This window comes from Chrysochloris asiatica, unplaced genomic scaffold, assembly GCF_000296735.1.
Source record: "Chrysochloris asiatica unplaced genomic scaffold, ChrAsi1.0 scaffold00006, whole genome shotgun sequence".
Classification (NCBI taxonomy): domain Eukaryota; kingdom Metazoa; phylum Chordata; class Mammalia; order Afrosoricida; family Chrysochloridae; genus Chrysochloris; species Chrysochloris asiatica.
In genome coordinates, this window is record NW_006408524.1 from 18,770,972 (window position 1) to 18,797,220 (window position 26,249).

General features: G+C 41.3%; 1 protein-coding gene across 1 annotated transcript in view; it reads left to right on the forward strand.

Annotated features, from left to right (window-relative positions):
* The window catches only part of PDE1C (phosphodiesterase 1C, calmodulin-dependent 70kDa), a 646,978-nt gene that overhangs the window by 159,801 nt on the left and 460,928 nt on the right, over positions 1 to 26,249 (forward strand). The window contains exon 3 of the mRNA XM_006832152.1: positions 219 to 390. Within this exon, the coding sequence (XP_006832215.1) occupies positions 219 to 390 (172 nt within the window). The remainder of the gene's footprint in view (positions 1 to 218; positions 391 to 26,249) is intronic.

Consider the following 26,249-nt stretch of genomic DNA (forward strand, 5'->3'; position numbering starts at 1 on the left):
ACTGACTTGACGGCACTTAACAACAACAACAACAATTTTCTGCATACAAATGAAAAGTCCCTGGTTACTCTATAAATCTTCTGGAGTTCTCTGGTGTTGGTGAAGATCATGAAAAATGGATACATGTCCTTGCTCTGCTTTGAAAACCCTTAGGTGGGGAAATCAGGACATGGATCAGTTGGTGACTCACTTGAATCCTTCCCCCCCTCATTTCATAGGATCTAAGTCGCAGAACTGTTTATGGAACTCCCTCATTGATGGACTTACGGGAAATGTCAAGGAGAAGCCACGACCAACAATCGTCCAAGACCCCCGGCCACCTGAGGAAATCCTAGCTGATGAATTGCCCCAGTTGGATAGCCCTGAAGCCCTGGTGAAGACATCCTTCAGGTTTGATGGACTGCAACTCAGTTTGCTCCTTTTTTGTTTGTTTATGGAGCTGTTTCTATCTAGTTGGATGTATAGTCATTGTAACCAATGAATTACCTCATTTCTTTGTATGGAGTAAATTAGAATTGATGAAGGATGGTAGAATTAAGGCTAGCTGGACTTCTGGCTGGATTTCTTGAATGTAGTGGAGATCATATCAGTAGTTAAGTTGCTGTTGGTATTTAATTGATATTGGCATTTAAATGCTGAGGCCAAGGATTTACTGATGTTGGCAATTTGAATTGGATTAATGAGTCTTTTGCTTCAAAGGAGGATGACGCGTTTAGATAAGTGCACAGAGGAAAAAACATGTGGTGAAAATTAATTCAGCCCTGTGCCTTTACAGCTTCTTGATAGGGAAAGATGTCTGGTTGTAGGAGATATTAGAGTTGCTAAAAGCTGCCTTTTGAAGTGGAGTGAGGATCTTTGGGTGTTGTTTCCCAGGTGTCTGCTTACTCTATTCTTGCTCATCGTTTAGTCTTTCAGCTTCCTGTAGTTTTTTTCTCCATTTCCATCATAATTCTGTCCCTTACCTTTTCACCCATGAACTATATCAATAAAAATCAATCTGCCTGTGCATGTGGTGAATAAAGGTGATTTTCTTTTTCTTGTCTGAATTGGTCTTTCAAACTCACTTCTTAAATACATGGTATCACTGACATTAGAAATTATGATTGAATTATTTTACCAACCTGCCCTCTTCCTTCCCCCCGACCCCATAGCCTAATTAAAATGATTTCACTTTTTTTTCACACTTTCAGACGCTACACCTGGCTAGCAGAACATACAGACCTAACTTTTCTCCACCCATAAGCAATTCAGACAACTCTTGGAGTCTGTGCAATAAATTTGAAAAATGTGCTCTGTTTTGCATCAAGGTGATGCGTGTAATCGCTCAGTAATAGCCATTTCATTGTGTGAAGGTTCTTTGTGTAGATTAAATTATAGATGAATTCTGAAAAGAAGTGATAAATAGGGGGGTTGGGGTTTCTTTATATATGTGAGTGATGCTGTGGCCAGACAAGAATTGTAGGCAAACACTTTTCTTATTACTAGTAAGGGTTTGGTTATTGCGTTGTGAGGTTTCAAATATAACAAACCCTGCTCACCTGGAGAAGTACACTGTATGAACCTGCAGTTGTTTCTGTGAGTGAATGTGGTAGAAGAGTGGGAGGGGAACACATCCTGGTGTATGCGTTCTTACCTTGGCTCTTTTGTGGCGTTGATCTCATGAGAAGATGGTCTCATATCTACCCCTTCTGTCCCAAACCATGCTCATTACTTTCCTCAAGGACAAGCTAAAGAGTTGCTCTCATGAAAGGAAAACAGTATTTGCTTGCTGGACTCCATTATCACCATCCTTTCTCTTTGCATTACTCAGCGTCTATTAATAAGGAGGGAGTCTTGGTGTTGGTGCTGTGGGTTAATGTGCTGGACTGCGGGTTAATGTGCTGGACTGCAGAGTTGGTTTGAACTGCAAGGTCAGTTCAAGCTCACCAGCTGCTCCTTGGAAACCCTATACAGGGTTGCTATGGGTCGGAACTGACTTGATGGCATTTAACAACAACAACAATTAATAAAGAATGTATTGATGGCTATAAACTTCATTTGGTAAGCTAGTTTTATCAATGTAGCAATGTCTTAGTTCCAGAAAGAGATTACATACTAACTTTTTTAACCTCAGGACTTACTTCTGGTACCATGTAACCAGTGTTGTAGGAAGAACTTGCCAACCTTCTAGCAAGTGAAGGTAGTAATTCATTGGCATTTGTTATTTATTTATTGGTCTCCCTTGTAAAATTGTGTACTATTCGGAAGCCATTTTTCTTCCAAAGAAGGTGGTTGATTTCAATGGAAATAATTGCTGTTGTTGTTGTTGCTGTGTGCCATTGAGTCGGTTCTGACCCATAGCCACCCTGCATATGGTGTCCGAGGAGCAGCTGATGAGTTTGAACCGCCGACCTTGCAGGTAGAACCGACTTTGCAGCCCATTAGCCCACAGTGCCACACCAGGACTCCGATGGCAATAATAATTGTTCAATAGTCTTCTGTTTTTTGTTTTAAAATGCAGCTTGAGTTAGCAATTGTAACTTCTTTGTTAAATTCCTTTTTAATATTCTTTAATGCAGTTTAACTATTCTTTAATGCAACTGTCCTTAACTGAAGTAGTCATGATCACTTGTGAAATTGGTTGTGTGTCAATTATAGGCAAAATACTAAAGTATGGGGACCATTTACTTATCATTCAATCAGTTAGGGCCAAGGCCACCTAATGATACAATAATATCACTTGCTTTCTATGTGCTGCTTGCATTGCAAAGAAAGGAATGGTGTTGTGCTTGGATATTAACGAATGTTTATAGGAGATTATCAGTTGTGTGTTCTTACCTCCACAGTGTGACTCAAAGAGTGCCAGGGCATGAGACTGACTGACTCATCACATTGGTGACTTGGGAAAGTCTAGGAGGAATGGTGGACTATGTTCCACATTTTAAACTGTGGAGGTGCATGGATGATTGCTGCTACACCTCCTTTCACAGCCAAACGGCACACTCTTGCCTCTGCTGAGATGAAAGTGCTGGATTCTTTCCTTTGACTCTGAAATCCTAAGCCTATCAGCTACCCTGCCCTGTTTGTGGGTATTTGCAAATGTGTACTTGTACATACCCTCCCAGTTCATGGATCTGTTCAAGAGACCAGGCCTTGTGCTTCTTACCATCCTATTCTGCTCAGTTCTCGAGGGACTTGTGTTCACATGGTTCTCATTTTGGAGGGCAGTTGGAATCTGGGGCCACTAAACATGACCCTCAAAATCATAATAACAATGTGCCCCATATGCCATGACATCAGTCAGGGCATTGAGTGTTCTTTTCAGGTTCTTCTCCTTTACCACTCTAAGGACTTCCAGCGGACTGGCTTCAGAGTCAGCTCCTATCCTGTTCTGCCTCCCGCCACTGACAGAGAGAAGGGTCTCAAGCTGAGGATAGACTTTCTGACCTCAATGAAATGATGAATCTTTGGCATCCACCCTCCTCTCCTTTTCCTTGTGATGTCTCCTCTGGGTGGTTTCTTTGTCTTTTCCTAACTGCTGGATTCAGAACCACTACACTTTCTCAGACATGCAGACATGTCCTAGTGTCCTTGATTCTCAAAAGGAAGGGCACAGAGGCTCAATTCTACTTCTCTCAGAAGTCTTTGCTAGTTCTTTGCAAATACGTGTAGACAAATATATACAGGTTAATCACAGGAGAAAGAGTCTGTACTTGCTTTACATTTGAATCATATTTTCATCCAAGTAGTTGTTTCTACATCAAAGGGACAGCCTGCCCTATAAGTCAATTCTAGTTTCCCTTCCCTAAGGTAGGCAGTGTTCATACATTTATTAATGGTATGATTTTCCCCAAAATTAAAAAAAAAAAAAATTCTTGTGTTTAATCTTCCCTAGGCTTCCTGTTGCAACATAAAAATAATAGCTCTTCTTATATTGCTAGACATGATCCCAATATCACAAAGATGACTTCCATTTTAGAGGAGAAGAAACTATCCCAGAAAGATTTCTGATTGAGTTCAAACACAAATGAGTGATTTGGATAGAGTTCAAACCTAAGCTAGTAAGGACAAGCACTTGTAGATTGGTGGCTTCTAGTGGCAACAGCAAAGTGTAACTTGAGTAGACTTTGGGTGTTGTTGTTAAGTACCTTCGAATCAGTTTAGTTGCATGGCAACTAGGAGTGGCTGGTGAGTTTGAACTACTGACCTCATGAGTCAAAGCAACTTTGAGGTCCAATGCTTCATTCCACAGCACGGCACCAGGACTGAGTAGACTTTAGACTCCACCTCAATTCTATCAGCTGGAGAAAGTTGAGGCTTTCTGCTCCTGTAAAAGTTTAGGATTGCTAGAATTGAAATTGACTCAGCAGCAGTGGATAAACTCTATCAATCCCTGGAATCCCATCCCTGATAAATTTGTCTTCTATAATCACATAGAAAAGGTATGCTTGTGATGCAAACACAGCTTAGTGTGAGTCTCTGTCTGCTAAACAGTCACCTCCACCCCTGCCTTGCAAACCCTCTGGCATTGCCATGGGAGATTCTATTTCTTTCTAGTTCTGTCTCCTTACCAATAGAGGACACAACTACAAAATTAGCGCCTGATACAGATCTAGAATGAAAGATCCTGGAAAGTGAAAGGTACCACCTCTCTTTCCAAGAGTAATAAGTTAGTAGTTGAAGTGTGTGCAAAAGCTATCTCAAGTCTGAGTTAATTTCCTGACTCTTTCCCCGCTGCTCCCTTTCTTTGCTGTGCTGTGGCAATGAAACAAATGTCTCAGAGCACAGAGTTCAGTGTAAGTTTGGGAGAAAAGTGCTGGGGCTTGAAGGGAAGGTTGTCTTCATTCCTGTCCAAGTTCAGATCCCAGCCTGCAGAGTAATATAGGTTTGTACTCTGGTAGAGTACAGGCTCTAGTGTTTACTGTCCATGGAAGGGGACATACAGTGCTCAACAGCTGCCTAGATAGACAAAACTCAGCTCTGAAAATGACAGGCTTGCGTTGTAGTCCTTGTTACATCAGGAAATGACATCACTGCTTACTAACTCTGAGAGTTGGCCTAGAACCAAATCAACCAAACCCACTGCCACCAAGTGGATTCAGACTCACAACGACCCCATATAGGAAAAAGTAGAACAACTGCTTAGGGTTTCCGAGACTGGAAATCTTTATAGAAACAGCCTCATCTTTCTCTCGAAGAGCAACTGGTGGGTTTGAACCAGCTACCTTGAAGTTAGCAATCCAATGCTTAGCCCACAGCACCACCAGGAGTCCTTCTGGCCTACATGAGTGGTTCTCAAACTTGATTGTGCATAATAATCACCTGGAGAGCTTGTTAAAACAGATTTTTTTTATCTCACTCCCAAGTCTGGGTTGTTGTTCAGTGCCACCACTGTTGGTTGGTTCTGACTCGTAGTCACCTTAGACTGGGTTTCTGAGGAACAACTGCTGGATTTGAACCGCTGACCTTGTGGTTAGCAGTCCAGTGTTGATCCTCTAGCACTACACCAGGACCCACATCTGGATGGGACACAAATTTGCATTTCTAACAAGTTTCTGGAGATGGTGATGCTATTGGTCCACTGGACTAAATGGTAGTTAATATCCCTTTGAACTTTAAGATTTTTGCTGTTTATTTGAGCTGGTTACTACCTAAAGTATCCTTACCTGTGAATTGGAGATAAGGATACCCATTTATAGGGTTGTTGGAAGGGGATCTTGTTCAAGAGAACCTCAGAAGGTGCTGAGTAGGTGTCAATTTCAGATTTCCATTCAATGCTCACTAGGAACACAACTGCATGCCCTTAGGCGTATATACATGCATATAGTCTGTGGGGGTGAGGAAGGGTGTAGATAGGAGCAGACTTGGATTTTGAGGCTCCAGGTGCAGACACTGTAGACCCTGAAAAGTTTACAGAACCTCTGGTTTGAAGAGTCTGCTTTTAAAACTTGAGATATTTAAAAGGAAGAAATTGGGATGGTGCCCAAATAAAAGACTTCAATGACTGCAAAGTAGACCCTCCTGGGAACTTCACTCTGGTGGCTGTTTTCCATGTTCCTCATGTCCTGTCCCTTTGAAGTTGTCATTGTACCAAGTTTTTCTTAAGAGACAATAGACAGAATCTGAGACTTCAGGAGGACAGACAAGTCCAGCCAGTCGGTTAGTGATGAGAATCTTACAATCGGCCACTAGAGGGCAGGAAGGAGCTACAGAGAGCCTTTCCCAAGTTTTGCTGAGCACGTTTGCAGAGGTGGGTCCTAGCTCAGAGCACACCAGTAGTCAAAGGAACCAGTCTTTGTTCAGCATCTGCTATGCCAGGTGCTCTGCATTTATTTGTGCAGAATACTCCCCACCTCCACACCCTACAGCTCAGGAAACTGAGGCGCACAGAGGTTATGTGACTTGCCCAAAGCCATCCAGCAGGTGATGGAACTAGGGATTCCAACCCATGACTTTTCATCTGGCTCTCCTTTGAGTTCAGGCTACTAAATTTGTCATTGGAGAAATAAAATAGTGCAATTAATGTCCTGGTGGGGTGTTGTGGGATAAGCACTTGACTGCAAGGTCAGGTTTAAACTCACTGGCCACTCTTTGGAAAGCCTGTACAGGGTCACTCTGAGTGAGAACCGACTTGATAGCATTTAGCAAGAGCAACAAAAAACTTTGCAGGTATACTTTGGATATATAAGTTTATGCTTCTCCTATGAAATTGACCCTTTTCTATTGCATGGATGTCCTGCTTGTGGTTCAAACTTATGTTTTTAATCCACACACACCTTTTCAGATAGGAGCCCTTTAAGACAGTGTTTCTCAAACTTTATGTCCAAATGAATTCCTCGGAGGATCCTATTAAATGTAGACCCTGATTCAGTAGGTCTAGGATGCAGCCTGGGATTTTACGTTTTCAACAAGTTCCCAGGTGATATGGTGGTGTGAAGGATCACTGTCTGAATAGTGAGGATCTGAAACACTTCTATCCTAAACTCTTTCAACCCTAGGATTGGTAGAAAGGAAAGGCATGGGCATTGGAATCTCCAAGGTATGAATTTTCAAACTCTTCTAAACTATGTGATTTGAGTGTTGGTTTGACTCTCAGTTTCCTCATTTTACAACAGAAAACAATCCAATAATGAGAGTTGTTGCTAGGATTAAGTGAACTAATAATGAATATGACAACCCGTAAGTATTTCTCACCAGTGTTCTGTTTGGGCGTGGACTACTGCTCCACACTGTGATTGGGTTGTGAGGTGAGCCCCAGGCCTGGTATATGAGCCCCAGGGTACTTTGTGAGCCAGGGTGGTCACAGACACAATTTCCTTGGGCAGTAGTGAAAACCATTCCAGCACACTGTCTGTCTTGATTACTTACCTTGACTTGTGTGATTGAAGGAGAGGTTGATTTGCTAGGTTTTGATAATTTTGCATTTAGAAATTTAGCATGTTCACTCCCTAGAGAGTGATTGGAGTTTGATGAGCTTCTCTTCTCACTTAAAACTGACTTATTTGGGCTTTGGCAAAGGTTTTCCAGACTCTATACATAGTTTACTAAGAATATGTTCCAGGGAGCAGAACTGCACTGAGCCAACACTCTCTGCTATGGATGAGATTAAGGCCTTGTCAGATCCCATTTAATGGATTGTGTTTTGCATGCAGAATTAAATCATTGAAATCATCCTCATTTTGGATTTTGGCAGTCATTCTTCCACAAGGAGCTGCTGCCAAGAAACTGATTTCTGACTTGATTACTTTCAGGAAATGTGTAATCTGGCTGATGATATGGCATAGTGTGGGGTGGTGTCCCCTGCAGCTTCGGACCCCTCCCAGGGATGAGTCACGGGTTAAAATTCCCAATTAGCTCATGGGAAGTCTGGCCATATATCTTTCTCTATCACCATGTTTTGGTTACCCACCATGAACTTTTGGGAACGCTTACCCTCTAACTCTTTGCTACTTCACCCGAGTTGATTCTCTCTCCATCCTCCCCTACACTCTCGCACACTCCCCCAGAATCTTCACCAATTGAAATCACCAGTCTTCCTCAAGTTTGCCAAGGGGGGGAAAATGAAAGAAGAAATTCTGAGTATTTTTGAAGTCTCACAAAATTAATGCTGCAGCATCACATAAAGGAAATAAGTCTCTCTTTGTAAGTTTCTATAGAAAGATTCTCAAGTGTAGAAAGTTGATACTATCTCTTTTACATTCTTCATGGTTCTTCCGCTTGTATATTGGGAACAAGGGAACTTGTGTCTGTGGTGGGCATGAAAATGCACCTTTCACAAATCCAGCTACAGGGAGCAGATTTGATCCGTGGCATCACCATCTGTGCAGGGATTGTGTCACTGTCAGGGCCGAGGCTGTGTTTCCTAAGTCTTGGTATGGAGCTGTGGGTTCAGGTGCTGGACCACAAAGTTGGTTTGAACCACAAGATTGGCCGTACAAGCTCACCAGCTGCTCCTCGGAAAGCCTACACAGGGTCTCTATGGGTTGGAGCTGACTCGACGGCACTTCACAACAACAATAACACTTTCTGTTACTGACTAAGCATAGCAGGGAGACTAGGGCACTGTTCCTGGGAGACCAGGAAACTTCTGATGATGTCTTTGACTTAAGAACTGCTTGGTGACCTCGTTGGAGTTCCTTTAGAACAACTGCACTTTTGTCTTAAGAGATTTCCATGAAATCATCCTTCCATTTCTCCTTCAGTTGGGAGTCAGACCCAGCGCCATCTTCCCACAGGCATTTTCTCCGACGCATTTCTTCTATGATGTTTTTGGCACCTATTTATTGAAAGACCCAGAGTCATGCAATCTGATACTGCACTGTAACTTTCTACTGTCTAACCACTTCCAGCTCTGTACTTACTTGGGGTTGTTGTTGTTGTTAGGTGCCATTGAGTCGGTACCAACTCCTAGCGACCCTATGCACAACAGAAGGAAACACTGCCTGGTCCTGGGCCAACCTCACAATTGTTGCCACGCTTGAGCTCACTGATGCTGCCACTTGGCCAATCCATCTTGCTGGGGGTCTTCCTCTTTTTCTCTGACCGTCCGCCTTACCAAACATGATATCCTTCTCCAGTGACTGGTCCCTCCTGACATTATGTCCGAAATATGAGAGACAAAGTTTGGCCATCTTGGCCTCCAAGGAGTACTCTGCACTTCTTCCAAAATGGATCTATTGGTTCTTTTGGCAGCCCATGGCACTTTCAATATTCTCCTCCAACACCATAACTCAAAAGCATCAATTCTTCTACTGTCTTCCTTATTCACTGTCCAGCTTTTGTATGCATATGAGGTTACTGAAAATACCATGGCTTGGGTCCGGTGCACCTTAGTCCTCAAGCTGACAATTTTGCTCTTCAACACTTTAAAAAGGTCTTGTGCAGCAGATTTGCATAATGCAAATTGATTTCTTGACTGCTGCTTCCATGAGTGTTGATAGTTGATCCAAGAAGAATGAAGTCCTTGACAACTTCAATCTTTTCTCCATTCATGAGAATGTTGTTTATTGGTCCAGTAGTGAGGATTTTTGTTTTCTTTACATTGAGGTGCAATCCATACTAAAGGCTGTGTTCTTTGATCTTCATCAGTAAGTGTTTTAAGTCCTCTTCACTTTCAGCAAGAAAGGTTGTATCATCTGCAGGTTGTTAATGAGTCTTCCTCCAATCCTGATGCCATGGTTTTCTTCATATAGCCCAGCTTCTTGGATTAGTTTCTTTCTATTTGATTTTATATTTTATACTTGGTGCTGTATCCTCTCCATGGGCTCTGGTTTCCTTTAGTACCTTGTATTTTCACTGTCTACGGAAAACACTGCTGGAACGTTGGGATTAACTAAGAAAGTTCAAATATAAGAAGGAGGAATTTTAACGTATACTTGAATTATAACTATTTCCATTATCCAAAGAAAATACTCAAGAATGTGACACTTGGTACAAAGGGTTAGTTTATTGGCACAATTCTCCTGTAGAGAACTTTCATGCTCCTAATCTGTGGTGGAAATCCAGGCCTCCTCCCACAGAGATGGAACTTGTCTGAGGTGTCCCTCAACTATTTCCTTTATAGAAGGCCATGCTTGCTATATAAGCTTTGCTAGACTTAAAAACTACCCAGAATTCCTTCTTTCATATTTGGTGTATGCCTAAAACATAATAATATATAGCAGTATATCTTTCAAAGTGTAAGCTATTCATCCTAGAATAACCCCACAGGAAGAAGTGGGAGTTTCAATTCTGTCAGGTGGGGGGGCAGGACACTTCTTCTGGCTCCCATTTAATCTCTCAGTGTGAACTGTAGACAACCTCCCCAAGCATTCTGATTAGCAATAGAACTTCTGTCATAGGCTACACAGAGACCCACAGTATGCAGAATTCCCAAAGTTCTCTCTAAATGAAGGAAGGCAGCTTGAGGACTTGTGATTTGCGGGGCCAACCATCTCTCAATGGTGGTGGTGGTGGTGGTGGGGCGGGTATAAGGTATAAAGAGCGCATTTCTCCTCTACAACTACATAAACAATTACAGTAATCATTTCATTGTATGTAACCTGGTTTCCTTATTAGTTACCTTTGAGCTGGCTCTCCCATTCATGGTGACTCTGTGTATGATGCAACATCATCCAGTCTTCTTTCATGGATATGTTCACTGACATGCTTGAGTACATTGTTGTGGTTTGGGGTTTCCCTCATTTTTTGCTGACCCTCTACTTGACCAAACACTATCCTTTTCTAACAATTGGTCTTTCCTGACATTGTGTTCAAAGTAAGTGAGCCAAAGTCTTACCATCCTCATTTCTAAGGAGTATTCTGGTTGTACATAAATAACCTGAAGACTTACAGTTAAGAGATTCTCAATGGAGTCATTCCTGTAGGAAGGTTGCACTTGGATGTGGGGGTGGGAGCAGCAGAGTCCTGGAAGTCAGGGGTGTACCATGAGGTTGAAGGCAGTCTGTGCTCTGCCTTGAGCACCTCCACATCTTGGTTGCTAGCCTCCATATGCACATGCTCTAGGAATGCTTCAAAGTCCCCCCTCCTAGAGTCACCCACAATGCCCTGGTCTATAGTTCTTTCTGGGCACTAATCTTTCTGTGGGCAAGGATTGGCTACCTGTGTCCCTTGGCACATTGTATGTAAGCACGGTGTGTTTGCTGGTTGAATACTGTCCAGTGCATCTCTTCCGGTTTAACCAACCAGCCTAAAATAGGAAGGGTAGTATAATTCCAAGACTGGAATTATAAATTCAGCATAATTTAGTCCTAAGAGAAAGTCCTGGTTGGGAGAGAAGACAACAGCAAAAATACTGTTGCAAATGTATGGTAGACTTCAGAAGTTTCAGTTGTGTACACCAGAAGTCAGCTTGCCAGGGGCTCCCTCCATCAGATTGAGTTCTCTACTGAAGACTTTTGACTTGGTTTAGTAGAGGAGAGAGGATTTAATCATGTCAATAATAGGCCATGGGGGCTCCATAACAGAGATAGAACTTTATAAGTTGATGTCATAACATGATATAGGGTCATACCTGACTCATAGGGTCACGGTTTTCTCACAGTACTCCAAGATGTGCAGAGAAATGTCACTTCTTTCTTTTCCTTTTCATTGAATTTAGAGCCCTCGTTGTAACGTGTATAATGTGGAGACCCTAATGTAAGTCAAATATCAATATGAACCTATCACTTGGGCATAGTTTCTTTAAGTAAAACATGAACTCTTTCAGACTGACGTCACTCTTGTGGTCCTTCATTTCACCAAGATGGTGACTGGGTATGTGGCTCCTGTTGGTGAGGCAGCTGGAAGGAGGAGTGCCCTGGCGCTCTCTGCTGGCAGGTACCATCTGCCCCGCCCCCCGGCTCCCCCATATCTCTTACCTGGAAATGGTTTTGAGTTTTCGGAGGTCTGGTTGTGATTCTTATGTGGTTTTGGGGTCCTTTTTCCCCAAGTCAACCTCATTGGCCAACTCTCTAGTTACAATCTCAGTTAATTTCTGAGGTTTGGTCTCAGGAGATTGTGGAAACCTCTTTTCAACCCTACAGAACCTAAGAGATGATTTGAGACAACTACCTTCCTTTGTGTACCTCTACTGGCCACTAACCTTACTTTGATGTGGCTTCTCTGGTTTCTTGGTATTTGTCTCTCTATAGAATATAGAAGAGGGAAGTGTACAAGTCTTATTTCAGCCTCTTCTGCAACCAAAAGACTTTACCTTCTTCTTCCTTGATTTCCCTTCTGTCTACCACCCCCTAAGTCAGAAAGTGGGACTTGCTTTTTATTTCTCCTACATTCTATCCTTCTCCTTTCTAATACCAGGCCTGGGACTAAATATTAATGGTGTATGAAGTAAAGAAACAGATTGGTCTACTGATATGGGACCCTACACTGGGAAATATTTCAAAAATACCATATGTTACACCTTAAAAACTTATGGTGATGGATTACTTTACTGCATTTGTTTGGGGTTTTTTGGGCAGTAAAAATAAGGTATCCTAAATAAAAATAAAGTTAAATTCTGTAAAGTTGTGCCCTGTGATATGAAAATTTGGATTTCACTTAGTTAGTGATTGGTCCCTGTCCTCTGCATCAGGGGCCCCCAGTTGTTCACCTCACAATAATGCGACTCTGTGCTTTCCATTCTGATGAAATGTGTGCTCCTATTACAGCAAGGGCAGGTTTTTACCTTTGCTAGCAGGAAAGCAGTGAGTTCCTTCTTATTGGTGACGTTGTTGTTAGCTGTCCCTGAACACATGGAGACCTCATGTACTGCCCAATCCAGCACCATCCCTTTGATGAATTATAGATCAACCCAATGTGATCCATAGAGTTTTCATTGACTGGTTTTCAAAATAGACTACCAGGCCTTTCTTTCTTGTCTTACTCTGGAAGCTCTGCTGAAACTTGTTCAGCATCGTAGTATACACAAAACCTCCACTAACAGATTGGGTGGTGGCTCAGCATGAGGCGCACTGGCCAAGAATCGAACCCTGGCCTTCTGCGTGGAAGGTGAAGATTCTACCACTGAATACTAATGGCCTCCCTTAATTTTCTTATTAGCGTCTTTCTAATAATGAATGCTTTCCTCCCTTGCAAGTGCTCGATACACACTCTGCAGCTATGTTGTGTCGGGGCACTGGTGTCACATGTGTGACTTAAGCTAACATGTGTCCTGCCTCAGGGATCTCCTATGGATTGATGAATATGTTCAGTGATGCTTGGTATTACCATGAAACAGAAATAGCGAATGTAAAAGTGAAGTATAAACAACAGTGTGAGTCCGTGCCAGGAGGTTGGAAAATACTTCATATATAGAAGGAACAGTTTGATTTGGGTAAGGCAAAGGGGAGTCAGTACTGGAAAAGTAAGTTGGGACCAGATACATAAAGGCCTAGTTCGCCAAGAGAAGAAATGTGAATTTCATTCTACATGCAAAGAAGAACTCTTGGGGGTTCCTTTTGGAGAAGCAGAAAGGAGACTGAATACTTTCTCATGAAGTTGTAGAATTAGGAATTGCAGTTCTTCACCTACACACATAGCGTGGAAATGAATGTTGCCTGACCTACAGAAAAATGGAACTAGTGACTGAACACTTGGTGCCTGGAGGAAGTGTATGGACGATTTTGTGAAGAAACCTCTGGAAATATGTCTTCCCCAGTGAATTGGAGCAAAGACAATTATGTTATTGCTTGAAAATGCAGTTGTAGCTAATGGTTGTTGAATACACAACCAGTGCTTCCCCATTTATTAATTACTGCTAAGGGCAGTCAGAGGTGAATTTGCTAGAATGAGTTACTTTCAGACCCTGGGGGTTCAGCTAGGCTGGGAGAAGGTTGCTGCTGGCCCAGAGCTCCAGGTATGCTTGTTCTCATTTGGAAGAGGTGTTAACTCTGGCTCAGCTGATGGGGCTCAAGTACTTGAAGGCAGACACATTGCAGATTGCTGGTGTGTAACTTGTGTACTCTCTGCAGAGAAGCAGGAAGACATGAATCAAATAGCAAACGTGCATTAGGGATCCAACATTGTAAACTTGGATCTGTTTATCATTTTCATTTTTTGAAAATGGTTCAGATTTAGATAAGAAAAGTGTGTGTGGGAAAGAGCTCTGACTTATTATTATTTAATTATGTGTTTGTCCAGTTTTCTGCTAATTATTCTATCTTTGACTATGTCTGACCATACAAGGTTGTTGTTGTTATGTGCTATGGAGTCGGTTCCGACTCATAGCAAACTTGCAATGGGTTTCCGAGGCTATAAATCTTGACAGAAGCAGAAATCCTCATCTTTCTCTCACAGAACAGCTGGTAGTTTCGAACTGTTGACCTGGAGGTTAGCAGCCCAACTCATAACTTCTACACTACCACTTCTTCCAAAACAGACTTGTATGTTCTCCTGGCAGTCTATGTATATTCAATATTCTTTGCCAACACCATAACTCAACACCATTACTTCTTCTTCGGTCTTTCTTATTCAGTGCCTAGCTTTAACACGCACATGAGCCATTTGAAAACACCATAGATTGGGTCAGGCACACCTTACTCCTCAAGGTGTCATTTTCTCTTGTTATGACCTTAAAGAGACCTCTTGCAGCAGCTTTGTTTATTGCAATATGTCGCTTAATTTCTTCAGTGCTAATTCCTTGTCTTGGTTGCCTAGTGCTGCTATAACAGAAATTCTACAAGTGAATGTGTCTGTAAAGCTGAATTCATTCTTTCACTTTTCGGGAGACTGGAGATCTAAATTCATGACACCAGCTCAAGGGAAAGACTTTCTTTTTCTCTGTCGGTTCTAGAGGAAGGCCCTTGTCCCCTTTCAACATCTGCAAGCCCAGTGTTCTTTGGAGATCTCCACTTGTCTTGGCATCAATTTTCCTGAGTCTGGGAGTCCTAGTGTGGCACTGTAGAATAAAGCACTGGACCACAAAGTCAGTTTGAACCACAAAGTCGACAGTTAAGACTTACCAACTGTTTCATGAAAACCGTATACAAGGTTGCTATGAATTGGAACCGACTCGACAGCACTTACAACAACAACAAAGGAGGTTCTCAGCGCTGAGATGTTAAAAAATGTTAAGAAAACAAAACTCCTCACCTCTGCCAATAAACAACATTCTTATCAATGGAGAAGAGATTGAAGTTGTCAAATACTTCATTCTTCTTGGATCAACTGTCAACACTCGTGGAAGCAGCAGTCAAGAGATCAGACAACGTATTGCATTGGGCAAATCTGCTGCACAGGAACTTTTTAAAGTACTGAAGAGCAGAGATGTCAGCTTGAGGACTAAGGTGTGCCTGACCCAAGCCATGGTATTTTCAATAACCTCGTATGGATGTGAAAGCTGGACAGTGAATAAGGGAGATCGTAGAAGAACTGATGCCTTTGAGTTGTGGTGTTGGAGGAGAATACTGAAAGTGCTTTGGACTGCCAAAAGAACCAGTAGATCTGTTTTGGAAGAAGTGCAACCAGAGTGCTCCTTGGAGGCCAAGATGGCTAAGCTTTGTCTATCCTACTTTGGACACATTGTCCGGAGAGAACAGTCACTGGAGAAGGATGTCATGCTGGGTAAGGTGGAGGGTCAGAGAAAAAGAGGAAGACCCCCAACGAGATGGACCAGCCAGGTGGCATCATTGATGGCGTCAAGTGTGGCAGCGATAGTGAGGTTGGCCCAGGATCGGACATTGTTTCGTTCTGCTGTGCATGGGGTCACTATGAGTCGGTTCCGACTCGATGGCACCTGACAACAATGACAACATTGTAAGACAAAAGGTGATTGAAGCCATACCTCAGGGAAAGTCCTCTTACATTGTATCAGGGTGTGACCTGAGGCAGGGCATTGCAGCTCACTTTAAATCCCTTTACAATGATTGGATGATCACATCATGGGGGTAATTACATCATTACATAACTGCCAAACCACTGAGAATCTTGGTCCAGCCAAGTTGACACATATTTCTGGGGACACAATGAAGTCCATGACAAGCATTGATTATGGAATCAAGTAAAATGAAATCCTTGACAACTTCATTCTTGTCTCCATTTATCATGATGCTGTTTATTAGTTCAGTTTTGAGAATTTTTGTTTTCTTTTTGTTGAAGTGTAATCCATTCTGAAGGCTGTACTCTTTGATCTTCATCAGTAGGTGCTTCAAGTCCTCTTTGCTTCCCACAAGCAAGTGTGTGTCATCTGCACATTACAGGTTGTTAGTGAGTCTTCCTCCAATGCTTATGCCATGTTCGTTTTCATATAGTCCACTTTCTCAGGTTAATTGCTCAACACACAGATTGAATAAATATGGAGAAAGGATACAACCTTGGTGCACAATTTTCCTGATTTTAAATTACACAGTATCTCCTTATTCTGTTCAAACAACTGCCTCTTGATCTATGCACAGGTTCCAAATGCATGTTTACATCTACATCTGGAATTCATATGGTTATCCAATAATTCATTATGAATGCAATTGAATGCCTTTGCATAATCAATGAAACACAGATAAACATCATTCTGGTATTGTCTGTTTTTAACTGTGGTTTGTCTGACATCAGTAATGTTGTTCCTTATTCTAAGTCGTCTTCTGAATCTGGCTTGAATTTCTAACATTCCCTATTGATGTACTACTGTAACTGTTTTTGAATTTATCTTCAGCAAAATTTTATTTGCGTGTGGTATTGCTGAGGCCATTCAATAATTCCAGCATTCCGTTGGATCACTTTTCTTTGGAATAGATAAGAATATGGATCTCTTCCAGTTAGTTGGCCAGCTACAGGTACCAATATCTTGGTATAGATAAATGAGTGCTTCCAGGTGCATTTGTTTATTGAAACAATCTCAGTTGGCATTCCACCAGTTCCTGAAGCCTTGTTTTTCACCATTATCTTTGGTACAGCTTGTACCACTTGCTTCAAAATCAGCAGTTTTTAATTAGGTACTACTTCCTGACCTGGTTGAATATTGACCAATTGTTTTTGGTCCAGTGACTCTGTGTATTCCTCCTACCTTCTTTTGATATTGCCTGCATTGTTCAATATTTTTATATTGCCTGCATGGCTCAATATTTTTATCAAAAAATTGTTCAGTATTTCAACTTGAGGCTTGAGTATTTTCATGATTAAAAAAAAAAAATCCGTTTTCATCAGTTCTCAAGTACAGCTTGAAAAATGCTAGGTATGAGTTCCCCTTTTGTTTTTCTAACTCCAGCTCTACACATCTTATTATAATGTTTTACTTGGTCTTCTTGAGCTGCCCTTTGAAGTTCTTGTACTTCATTGTTTCTTCCATTTGCTTTAGGTATTCTAAGTTCAAGATCAAATTTCAGAGTCTCTTCTGACATCCATTTTGGTCTTTTCTTTCTTTCCTATTTTTTAATGACCTTTTTCTTTCTTAATGCATGATGTTTTTGATGCCATTCCACAATTTGTCTGGTCTTTGAATATTCATGTTCAGTGCATCAAGTTTATTCTTGAGATGGCTCTAAGTTCAGGTGGGGATCAGCACTAGACTGTAAACCATAAAGTTGGCAGTTCAAACCCACCAGTTGCTCCTCAGAAACCCTATACAGGGTTACCACGAGTCAGAACCAACTCAATGGCACTTAACAACAACAACAACAACAGTATTCAAGGTTGTATTTTGGCTTCCGTAGACTTGTTTTAATTTTTTCTAAGCTTCAACTTGACTTGCATATGAGCAGTTGGATAGTCTCCCCCGCCCCCCACCCAGTTGCCCTATGGCCTTGTTCTGACTGATGACATTATATTTTTCTTTATTCCTATAGTTATAATTATAGTGTGGATACAATTTTGTTTTGTTTTCTTCTTCTTCTTTTTTTCACCGAACATTTTATCTCAAGCATTTTTCCATGTGTGTATGTAAGAATATCTGCGAGTTTTCTTCTTCCATATCAGTATTGCTACACATTTAAATTTTCTCTAGTTTTTCATCTTTAAAGGAATGGTGTGAAAAATTCCTCATGCTTCCACACATTTTGATGTTTTCCATTGGTTTACAAAGGCAGATAACTAGGAGTGGAAATGCTGTCTCCAAGAACATCTTGTAATAAACCACATTAAGAGAACTTCTGAATAACTTATTTCAGTGCTTTCTTTGATTAGTCTCCATAAACATCGAACCCCTTTACATTGTTAATTTCCCCAGCTTTGAGTTCTCTATTGAACTTCTCAATTAGCCTGTCCTTTCATGAAAGCTGGATAGTGCACATGTGGGCACTTTGTGTGTCTTTTGCTGCCATATTACACACAGGAGCAATGTAGTTACTTTGTGCTCAATTCCGGGTAGGTATTCATGCTATCATTCTTTTACATAGTACCAGTCCAACCCACTGCCATGAGGCTGATTTTGACTTATAGCAGCCTTATAGAACACAGTAGAAATGCCCTAGAGGGTTTCCAAGACTGTGAATTTTTTACCGGAGGAAATAGTCTCCTCTTTGTGCCTTGAAGTAGCTGCTGGATTGAAGCAGCTGACCTTGTGGTTAGCAACACTGTACTTACCCAAGTGCGTCCACAATGCCTTCAGGATATCAGAGTAAGGTTCAAAAAATCATTGTGACTTACCCAAGGGCACACACCAACAGAGCTAAGCGTTAAACCTGTATCATTTTGGTTCCAAAGTCTTTATGTTCTTCACTCCACGAACTGTCAGGCGGACAAAGAATGGACTAATAGATTGTTCTTGTGGTGACTCAGTGGTTAAGTGCTCGGGTGCTAAACAAAATATTGGTGGTTCGAACTCACCAGTTGCTCCACAGGAAAAACTTGTGGCAGTGTGCTCTCCTAAACATTGTTGTGGTTATTGTGAAGTGTCATCAAGTTGGTTCTGACTTATAGTGACCCTGGTAGGTCCAAGGAGCAAGTAGTGGAATTGAACCGCCAACCTTTTAGTTAACAATACTGTGCTTATCCTACAGTGCCACACCAAGACTCCTTGAAAATCCTATGGGGCAGTTCTCTTTGTCCTATACAGTCTCTGTGAGTGGGAATTGACACAGGGAAATTGGTTTTTGGTTTTGGGGAGTCGGGGGTAAATGAAAGGAGAAAACATGTGCCCAGGAGAGATTTCATATTTCTTCTTCTCAGAATTTTAGTGGAAGAAATAGAAATATGGTGAAATAGCATTTATCAGAATATTAATACAGAATATAATATATACTAGAATATATAGTCTATGTTAAAATAAAATACCAATCAAAATGAATACTATTTTAGGAATAAACAATGAAAAACATTCTTAAAAAACAGCTTTATTAACATATAATTGACACAGAAATTACTGCACATATTCAAATATTTAGATGTCGGCAGTCCAGTGTTTGCCCTATAACACCACACCAGTTTACATTTTCTAGATTTTTATTTAAGTGGGAATTTAAGTGGGATCTTACAGTGTGTACTCCCCTCCCCTTAATGTAGTTTCTTTCTGTTAGCATTAATATTTTGACCTATCATGATGTTGCAGGTATGAGTAGATCATTCCTTTTTATTGATGAGTAGTATCCTATTGAAGTCCTGGTGTGGCACTGTGGGTTAATGTGCTGGACTGCAAAGTCGGTTTGAATGGTAAGTCAGTGGTTCAAGCTCGCCAGCTGCTCCTCAGAAACCCTATACAGGGTTGCTATGGGTTGGAACTGACTTGACAGCACTTAACAACAACAACAACAACAACAACAACAAAGTATCCTATTGTGTAGATATGCCATGATTTGTTTATCCATTCAATTGTTGATAGACAATTTCTCTGTTGTAAACACTTCCAGTATTTCTGATTTCATGCTACTCACATGGAATCGCAAATTGTGAAGTTGTGAAGAGAGGGTACATGCGGTAACTCTCGTGAACTATGACAGACCATCTCCTCCATTAATTCTAACAAATTAGGTCTGGGCAAGAAATAGCTATCGAGTGGAGAGAATTTGGAGCATCTCATATAGAAAGCTCACAAGCGGAATCCCTTTCTTTTGGAGAGTTTTTAAAATAAATTATTCTATATGCGAATATGAGGCTGACTTGAAGGTAACAGGCTTGGGGACTTTGCATATATGATTACTAAGAAATACTACTGTGTTTATACCAACTATTATTTGGTTGGAAAGAGGATTTATTGCTTAGGGAATATTGATTATAGGCAAGAGTAAGAATTGTTTTTAGGGATTTTATATATTTATGATTATTTCAAAGAATTAAAGTACATACCTAAATCTTTTTGGAAGCATTCTTGAAAATTTGTTACAGTTTCTATGTAAATATATTGCTAAATTAACTTCACTTTAAATGTCATGTAGAATACAAAAGAGTTAATTTATGAGGCCAATGTAGAAAGAAAAATGCAACTGCTTTACTTTACCCTCCATGTGTCTATCTTCCTCTTTGTGAAGCATAAATTGTGTTTATGAGCAAGAATGTAGATTTATAGTCATGGTTTTTATCCCACATGATCCCAAAATATTCTTTACTGATCTCTTCATTCATCTAAATAGCAGCAATCACTTGGTAGTTTGGCAAATACACCACCAAACCACATCCACAACACAAAGGAAGTCTAAGCAGGAGTGTGGTCAGACACTGTGTGAAGTAGGAATCTTGGAAGAGAGGAATTTTTTGAGTAGGAGGATCAGGTCAGGCATGGGCATGGTATCTCCTTATGGTTCTTTGATTTGTACTGACCATTTTTGTGCTTGCTGCAGGATAATGCACTAGATCACAAAATTGGTTTAAATCCAGCAGTTCAAACTCATAAGCCACTCCATGGAAACCCTCCATACAGCATTGCTGTGAGTTGGAACCAACTCAACAACAACACTTAACAATAACAGCAACACCTATTTGCAAAACACTATGGGGGGTTTTAGGAGTCCTGGTGTGGCACTGTGGGTTAATGTGCTGGACTGCAGATCTGCAAGGTTGGCAGTTCAAGCTCACTGGCTGCTCCTTGGAAACCCTGTACAGGGTCTTGATGGGTCGGAAATGACTTGTTGGCACTTAACAATGAGGGATTTCAGAAAATTTGTGGGGAACATGTGTGAGATACTTACATTGTATAATGGTCAACCATTCAGGATCAAATAGGCAGCAGAAGGATTGAAAAAACTGGAGGAACGGAAACAAAAAAACACAGGGAGAAAGTGAATTAGAATCTGTGAGATGAGATGAAGCACATGATTTGTTGAATATAAAACTAGATGGTCTGCTCAGTTCATGATAAAAGTTAAAAAAAAAAAAAAAGTTCATGGAAAGTTTCCCATGATCTTACAATTCCATTTTCCATGAACTTTTGAAACCTCTCATATAATCAGTTCGTGGTATACAATGGCAACCAAACTAAGTGGTTCTTGTCCTTTCAAAATACACAGCTTCAGTACATGGCAGGGTGATGCAAGTGGTTAACATTCTCAAGTGCTAACTAAAAAGTTGACAGTTCAAGTCTACCCAGAAGTGCCTCAGAAGAAGGACCTGGTGACCTATGAAAGTGAGTCAAAAATTATCTACACTCTGGCTGTAGAATTTATTTCAATCAACTTTCAGAAGAGACGAATATATAATTTTTCGACATTGGCCATCTGTCAACAACTTTTCATATTGCCTTATTAAATGTTTTAGGCTAGGCTGTGAGCTCTGCTGCCTTCACTTCATCAGAGGTGAATCTTCATCTTCGAAGAGCTGCTTTCAGGGGACCAAATAGGTGAAAGTTCGATGGAGCAAGATCAGAACTCTAGGGAAGATGCTTCAGCACCTCAAAATGAAGTTTTTTGTCGAGTGTCAACAGTGTGGGTGGAAGTGTGTGGACATGCATTGTCATGCAAGATCACATGCCGTTGGATGGCAGCCTTCTGTGTTCAATCCAAAATTTAGACTTTAGCTCTTCAGTGAGCATCTCAATGTAATAAGCACTATTGATTGTCAACCTTTTTCCTAATAGTGTTCCAATATTGGCCCTTGAGAATCCCAGAAAACTATAAGCATCAATTTTCCAGCCAATGGTTGACTTTTGAACTTTTTCTTAGTTGGCTATCGAGGAATTTTTCCATTCCATACCCTGCTGTTTTACTCTCAGGCTCGTAGTGGTGAATCCATGTCTCGTCACCAGTAATGATTTCTTTAAAGAAACTTTTACCTTCCTTAGAGTATCAGTCCAAATTTTGTTTGCAGATGTCCAAATGCTTCTGTTTATGTTTTTCTGTGAGTTGTTTCAGTTCCTAATTCACACAAACTTTTTGAAACCCAAGTCTGTGGTGGATGATTTCATAAGCAGAGCCATCATGGGTGATTTGCAAATAAATGATTTGTCACATAATCCACGGTCACTCATCTATCCGAAAGAATCATTTCCCATGCATTACCAATGTTGTCCTGGTGTGGCGCTGTGGATTAATGTGGCAGACCACAAAGCTGTTTGAATTGCAAGGTTGGTGGTTCAAACTCACCAGCTGCTCCTCGGAAACCCACCGGGTCCCTATGGATAGGAACCAACTCAATGGCACATAACAACAACAACAACCAATGCTGTCATCAGCTGTGAATGTGGACTGGCATTTTAATATAATCGGAGTGTGGATAATTTTTGACTCAATCTCGTCCTGCTGAAAAGATCAGTCATTAAAAACCCTATGAATCACAGTTCTACTCTGACACACATGGGTTTGCCATGAGTTGTAACTGACTAAACTGTAACTGGTTTACGTAGCCTACACTCAAAGAGGTCTACCAAAACTCACCATCCACTACGGCTGATGGTTCAGAGTCACAGCAACCCTGTAAAATAGAGTATCACACAGGGCTTCCGAGGCTGTAAATCTTCACAGAAACAGACTGCCTCATATTTCTCCCATGGAACAGCTATCTGGTGGCTTCACCCCACCTAGCTTCTGTGTAGCCTCCCAGTGTTTAACTACTCACTGCATCCCCAGGGTTCCTTTAGGTCTACCACAGTAACTACTTTGTCTTAATCAAATATTTGTTATTGTTATTAGGTGACATCAAGTCGGCACCGACTCATAGCAACCCTATGCACAGCAGAATGAAACAATGTCCGATCCTGGGCCAACATCACTACTGTTGCCACACTTGAGTCCATTGATGCTGCCACCTGGCCAATCCATCTCGTTGGAGGTCTTCCTCTTTTTCTCTGACCCTCCACCTTACCAAACATTATATCCTTCTCCAGCAACTGTTCCCTCCTGACAATATGTCCAAAGTATGAAAGATGAAGTTTGGCCATCTTGGCCTCTAAGGAGCACTCTGGCTGCACTTCAAATATAGTCTAGTTGAATCATTAACTAAGTCTGCCCCTAAACACTTAGGCCTGTAGTTATTGAGTATTGAGTTCAGGAAAAGTTCTAGCTCCCAGTCATCCTGTAAAGGTTTGTGTCAATCTCCAGCTCCACGTGGACTTCAACTAAATAATGCCACAATTTCTTTGAGAATTCTGTTGTGAACAAGGCCTCTGCTCCTCCCTGTGCCTCTAGCCTTTCAGATTTCTTTCCCTGGGCCATATAGACTGGCACAGATGCAGTGTAGGCTCTTAACCTGGGGCTGGACATTCATGGATGACCAAGGGGTTTAGGAATAAGGAAGACCATAGTAGAATCGATGTTTCCGAATTATGGTGTTGATGAAGAGTATGGAAAGTACCATGGGCTGCTTGAAAAAAAAAATCAACAACAAATAAATCTGTCTTGGAAGAAGTGTAGTCAGAAGTCTTGCCAGATGTGACGATGGCAAGACTTGGTCTCTTGTACTTTGGACATATCAGGAAGGATCAGTTCCTGGAGAAGAACACCATGTTTGGAAAAGTGGAGGGTCAGCAAAAAAGAGGAAGACCCTCAGTGAGGTGAAGTAACATAGTAATAGCAGCAATGCAATGGTAAAAGACTACACAGTGTTTTGTTTTGTTGTGCAGAGAGTTGCTCTGAGTTGGAACCTGCTCGACAGCACCTAACACCATCAAGAGAAATGTCTGAAATGAGGGCACAGGGTTATATGTTTATTCTTTTAGGGAATCTGAAACTTTCAACAGATTCTCATAAGACAATAAGAATTTGTGACTCAAATGTTCAAAACCATTGGTTTTATTAGAAAAACATGGAATAGGTGTCAAGTAACCCGTGCTTTTCTCTAGCCATATGTTGTGAGGCAAGTTATTAACTACTGAATGTTTTGGTTTCATCATCTGTAAAAGAGGAATAAATATTTTTTCCGTTCTATCTATCAGGGCTATAGCCAGGTCAAAATAGATAACTTTGCTGAGAAAATGGCCTAATACAGGCAAAAAGAAATCTATTATTGTTGATAATATTGTCACATAAAGAGGCCATAAAGGTGGAGGTTAGGAAGAGGGTGCAGGACAAGGAGAGGAGCCAGGAGATAGATGAAGCATCTTTCCCAATTACCAGGTAGATAATTGGGAACAACCATCTTCCCTAATGCCTCTGTGTCCTTAATTCACCCGAGCCCTGGACTAGAGCTACTGAGCTCCAAGCCTTCCTGGGTTGAGAAACCGAGCCTGGAGAAGGATAGAAATGAGGTATACAGAAAAGAACCGAACCACACACACAAAAGAGAAAAACATACTCACTTAGCACTGTAAATAAACTTTCTTAACAGACAAGCATGATAGGAAAACACTTATTTTTCCTAAATATGTTTAATCTAAGTGTGGACTTTACCCTGGAAGACACTTGGCTTTGGTTGGAATTGTTGTGACTCAGACAAGATATTTAACCCTTCCCAACCTTCATTGGAGTCCTGGTGTGGTGCTGTGGGTTAATGCGCCAGACTGCAAAGCCATTTGAACTTAAGGTTGGTGGTTCAAACTCACCAGCTGCTCCTTGGAAACCCTATACAGGGTCGCTATGGGTTGGAATCGACTCAACGGCACTCAACAACAACAATCTTCATTGTTTCACGTGTAGAATTGCTGTTAAGTGATGTTGAATCAGTTCTGTCTCATAGTGACCCTGTGTAGGGTTTCCAATGATTGGCTGGTGAGCTTCAACCTTGCAGTTTAAATCGACCTATCACAGTCCAGGGCATTAACTCACGCACCACACCAGGACTCCATATGTAGACTGTTGTTGGTAAGTGCCATTGAGTAGGCTCTGACATCAAGTGACCCTGTACCGGGTTTCCGAGAAGCATCTGGTAAGCTTTGAACCACTGATCTTGTGATTCAAACCGACTTTGCAGTCCAGCACATTAACCCACAGTGCCACACCAGGACTCTATATATAGCATAGAAACACTATATTTCCTGGGTTTTGTGAGGATGAAAAGAGACAAGTCTGTAAAATGCAGCACTGGACTAAGTCTGGGGTCCTGGTGCAGAGCTGTAGGATAACCACTGGATTGGTAACCACAAGGTTGGTGGTTTAAACCCACTAGTTGGCCCTTGGACATCCTATGCAGGGTCACTATGAGTTGGAAGTGACTCGATGGCACTTAACAACTGCTGCCTAAGCCCATGTTGGTGAGTTTATAAATGCTTCTCTAGGAGACAGTAGACCAATATTTAAGAATGGATGAAGCGCTAACCCTTATATGATGCTTACTGTGGTCCTGAGCCTATTCTACAGAGCCCTGTGGGAGAAGTGCTGGTCTGCTAACCACAAGGTTGATGGTTCAAACCCATCAGCTGCTCCTCTGGAGAAAGATGAGATTTTTCCTCTCCCATAAAGATTTACAGCGTTGGAAACCCCACACAGGGTCTCCATGAGTCGGAACTGATTTAGTGGTGGTAAGGTTTTTTGTTTAATTTTTTTTCCATTTGACCATATTCTAAATGCTTTATATACATTAACTCATTTTACCCTTACAGAATCTTTTAGGATAGGTGTTCTATGGCCCTCATTTTACACATGGGAACACTGAAATACAGATCAATAACTTGTCCAAGATCATGTAGCTACCAAATGGTGAGCTACGTTTTGAACCCTTGCAGTTTGACTCTAGAATCGAGTGATTAATCAATGAATTGTGCTTAACCACTCAGTCGAGTTTGAATAGATGCCACTCAGCAAGGTGTCAGATTTTGTCACACCTTACTGTGCGGCATCCATTCAAACTTTGGGGATTTGCCTCCATTTCAGTCCTGTTCAACCCTGGAAAATCCTACCAACCTTAGAAGGACGGTGGTGGTGCACCGTGGAGTCAGTTCTGATTCATAGTAATTCTACAGGGTTTCCGAGGTTGTCAATCGTTATGGGAGCAGAAAGCCTCATCTTTCTCCAGCAGGACAGCTAGTAGTTTTGAACTGCTGACCTTGAGGTTAGCAGCTCAACTCG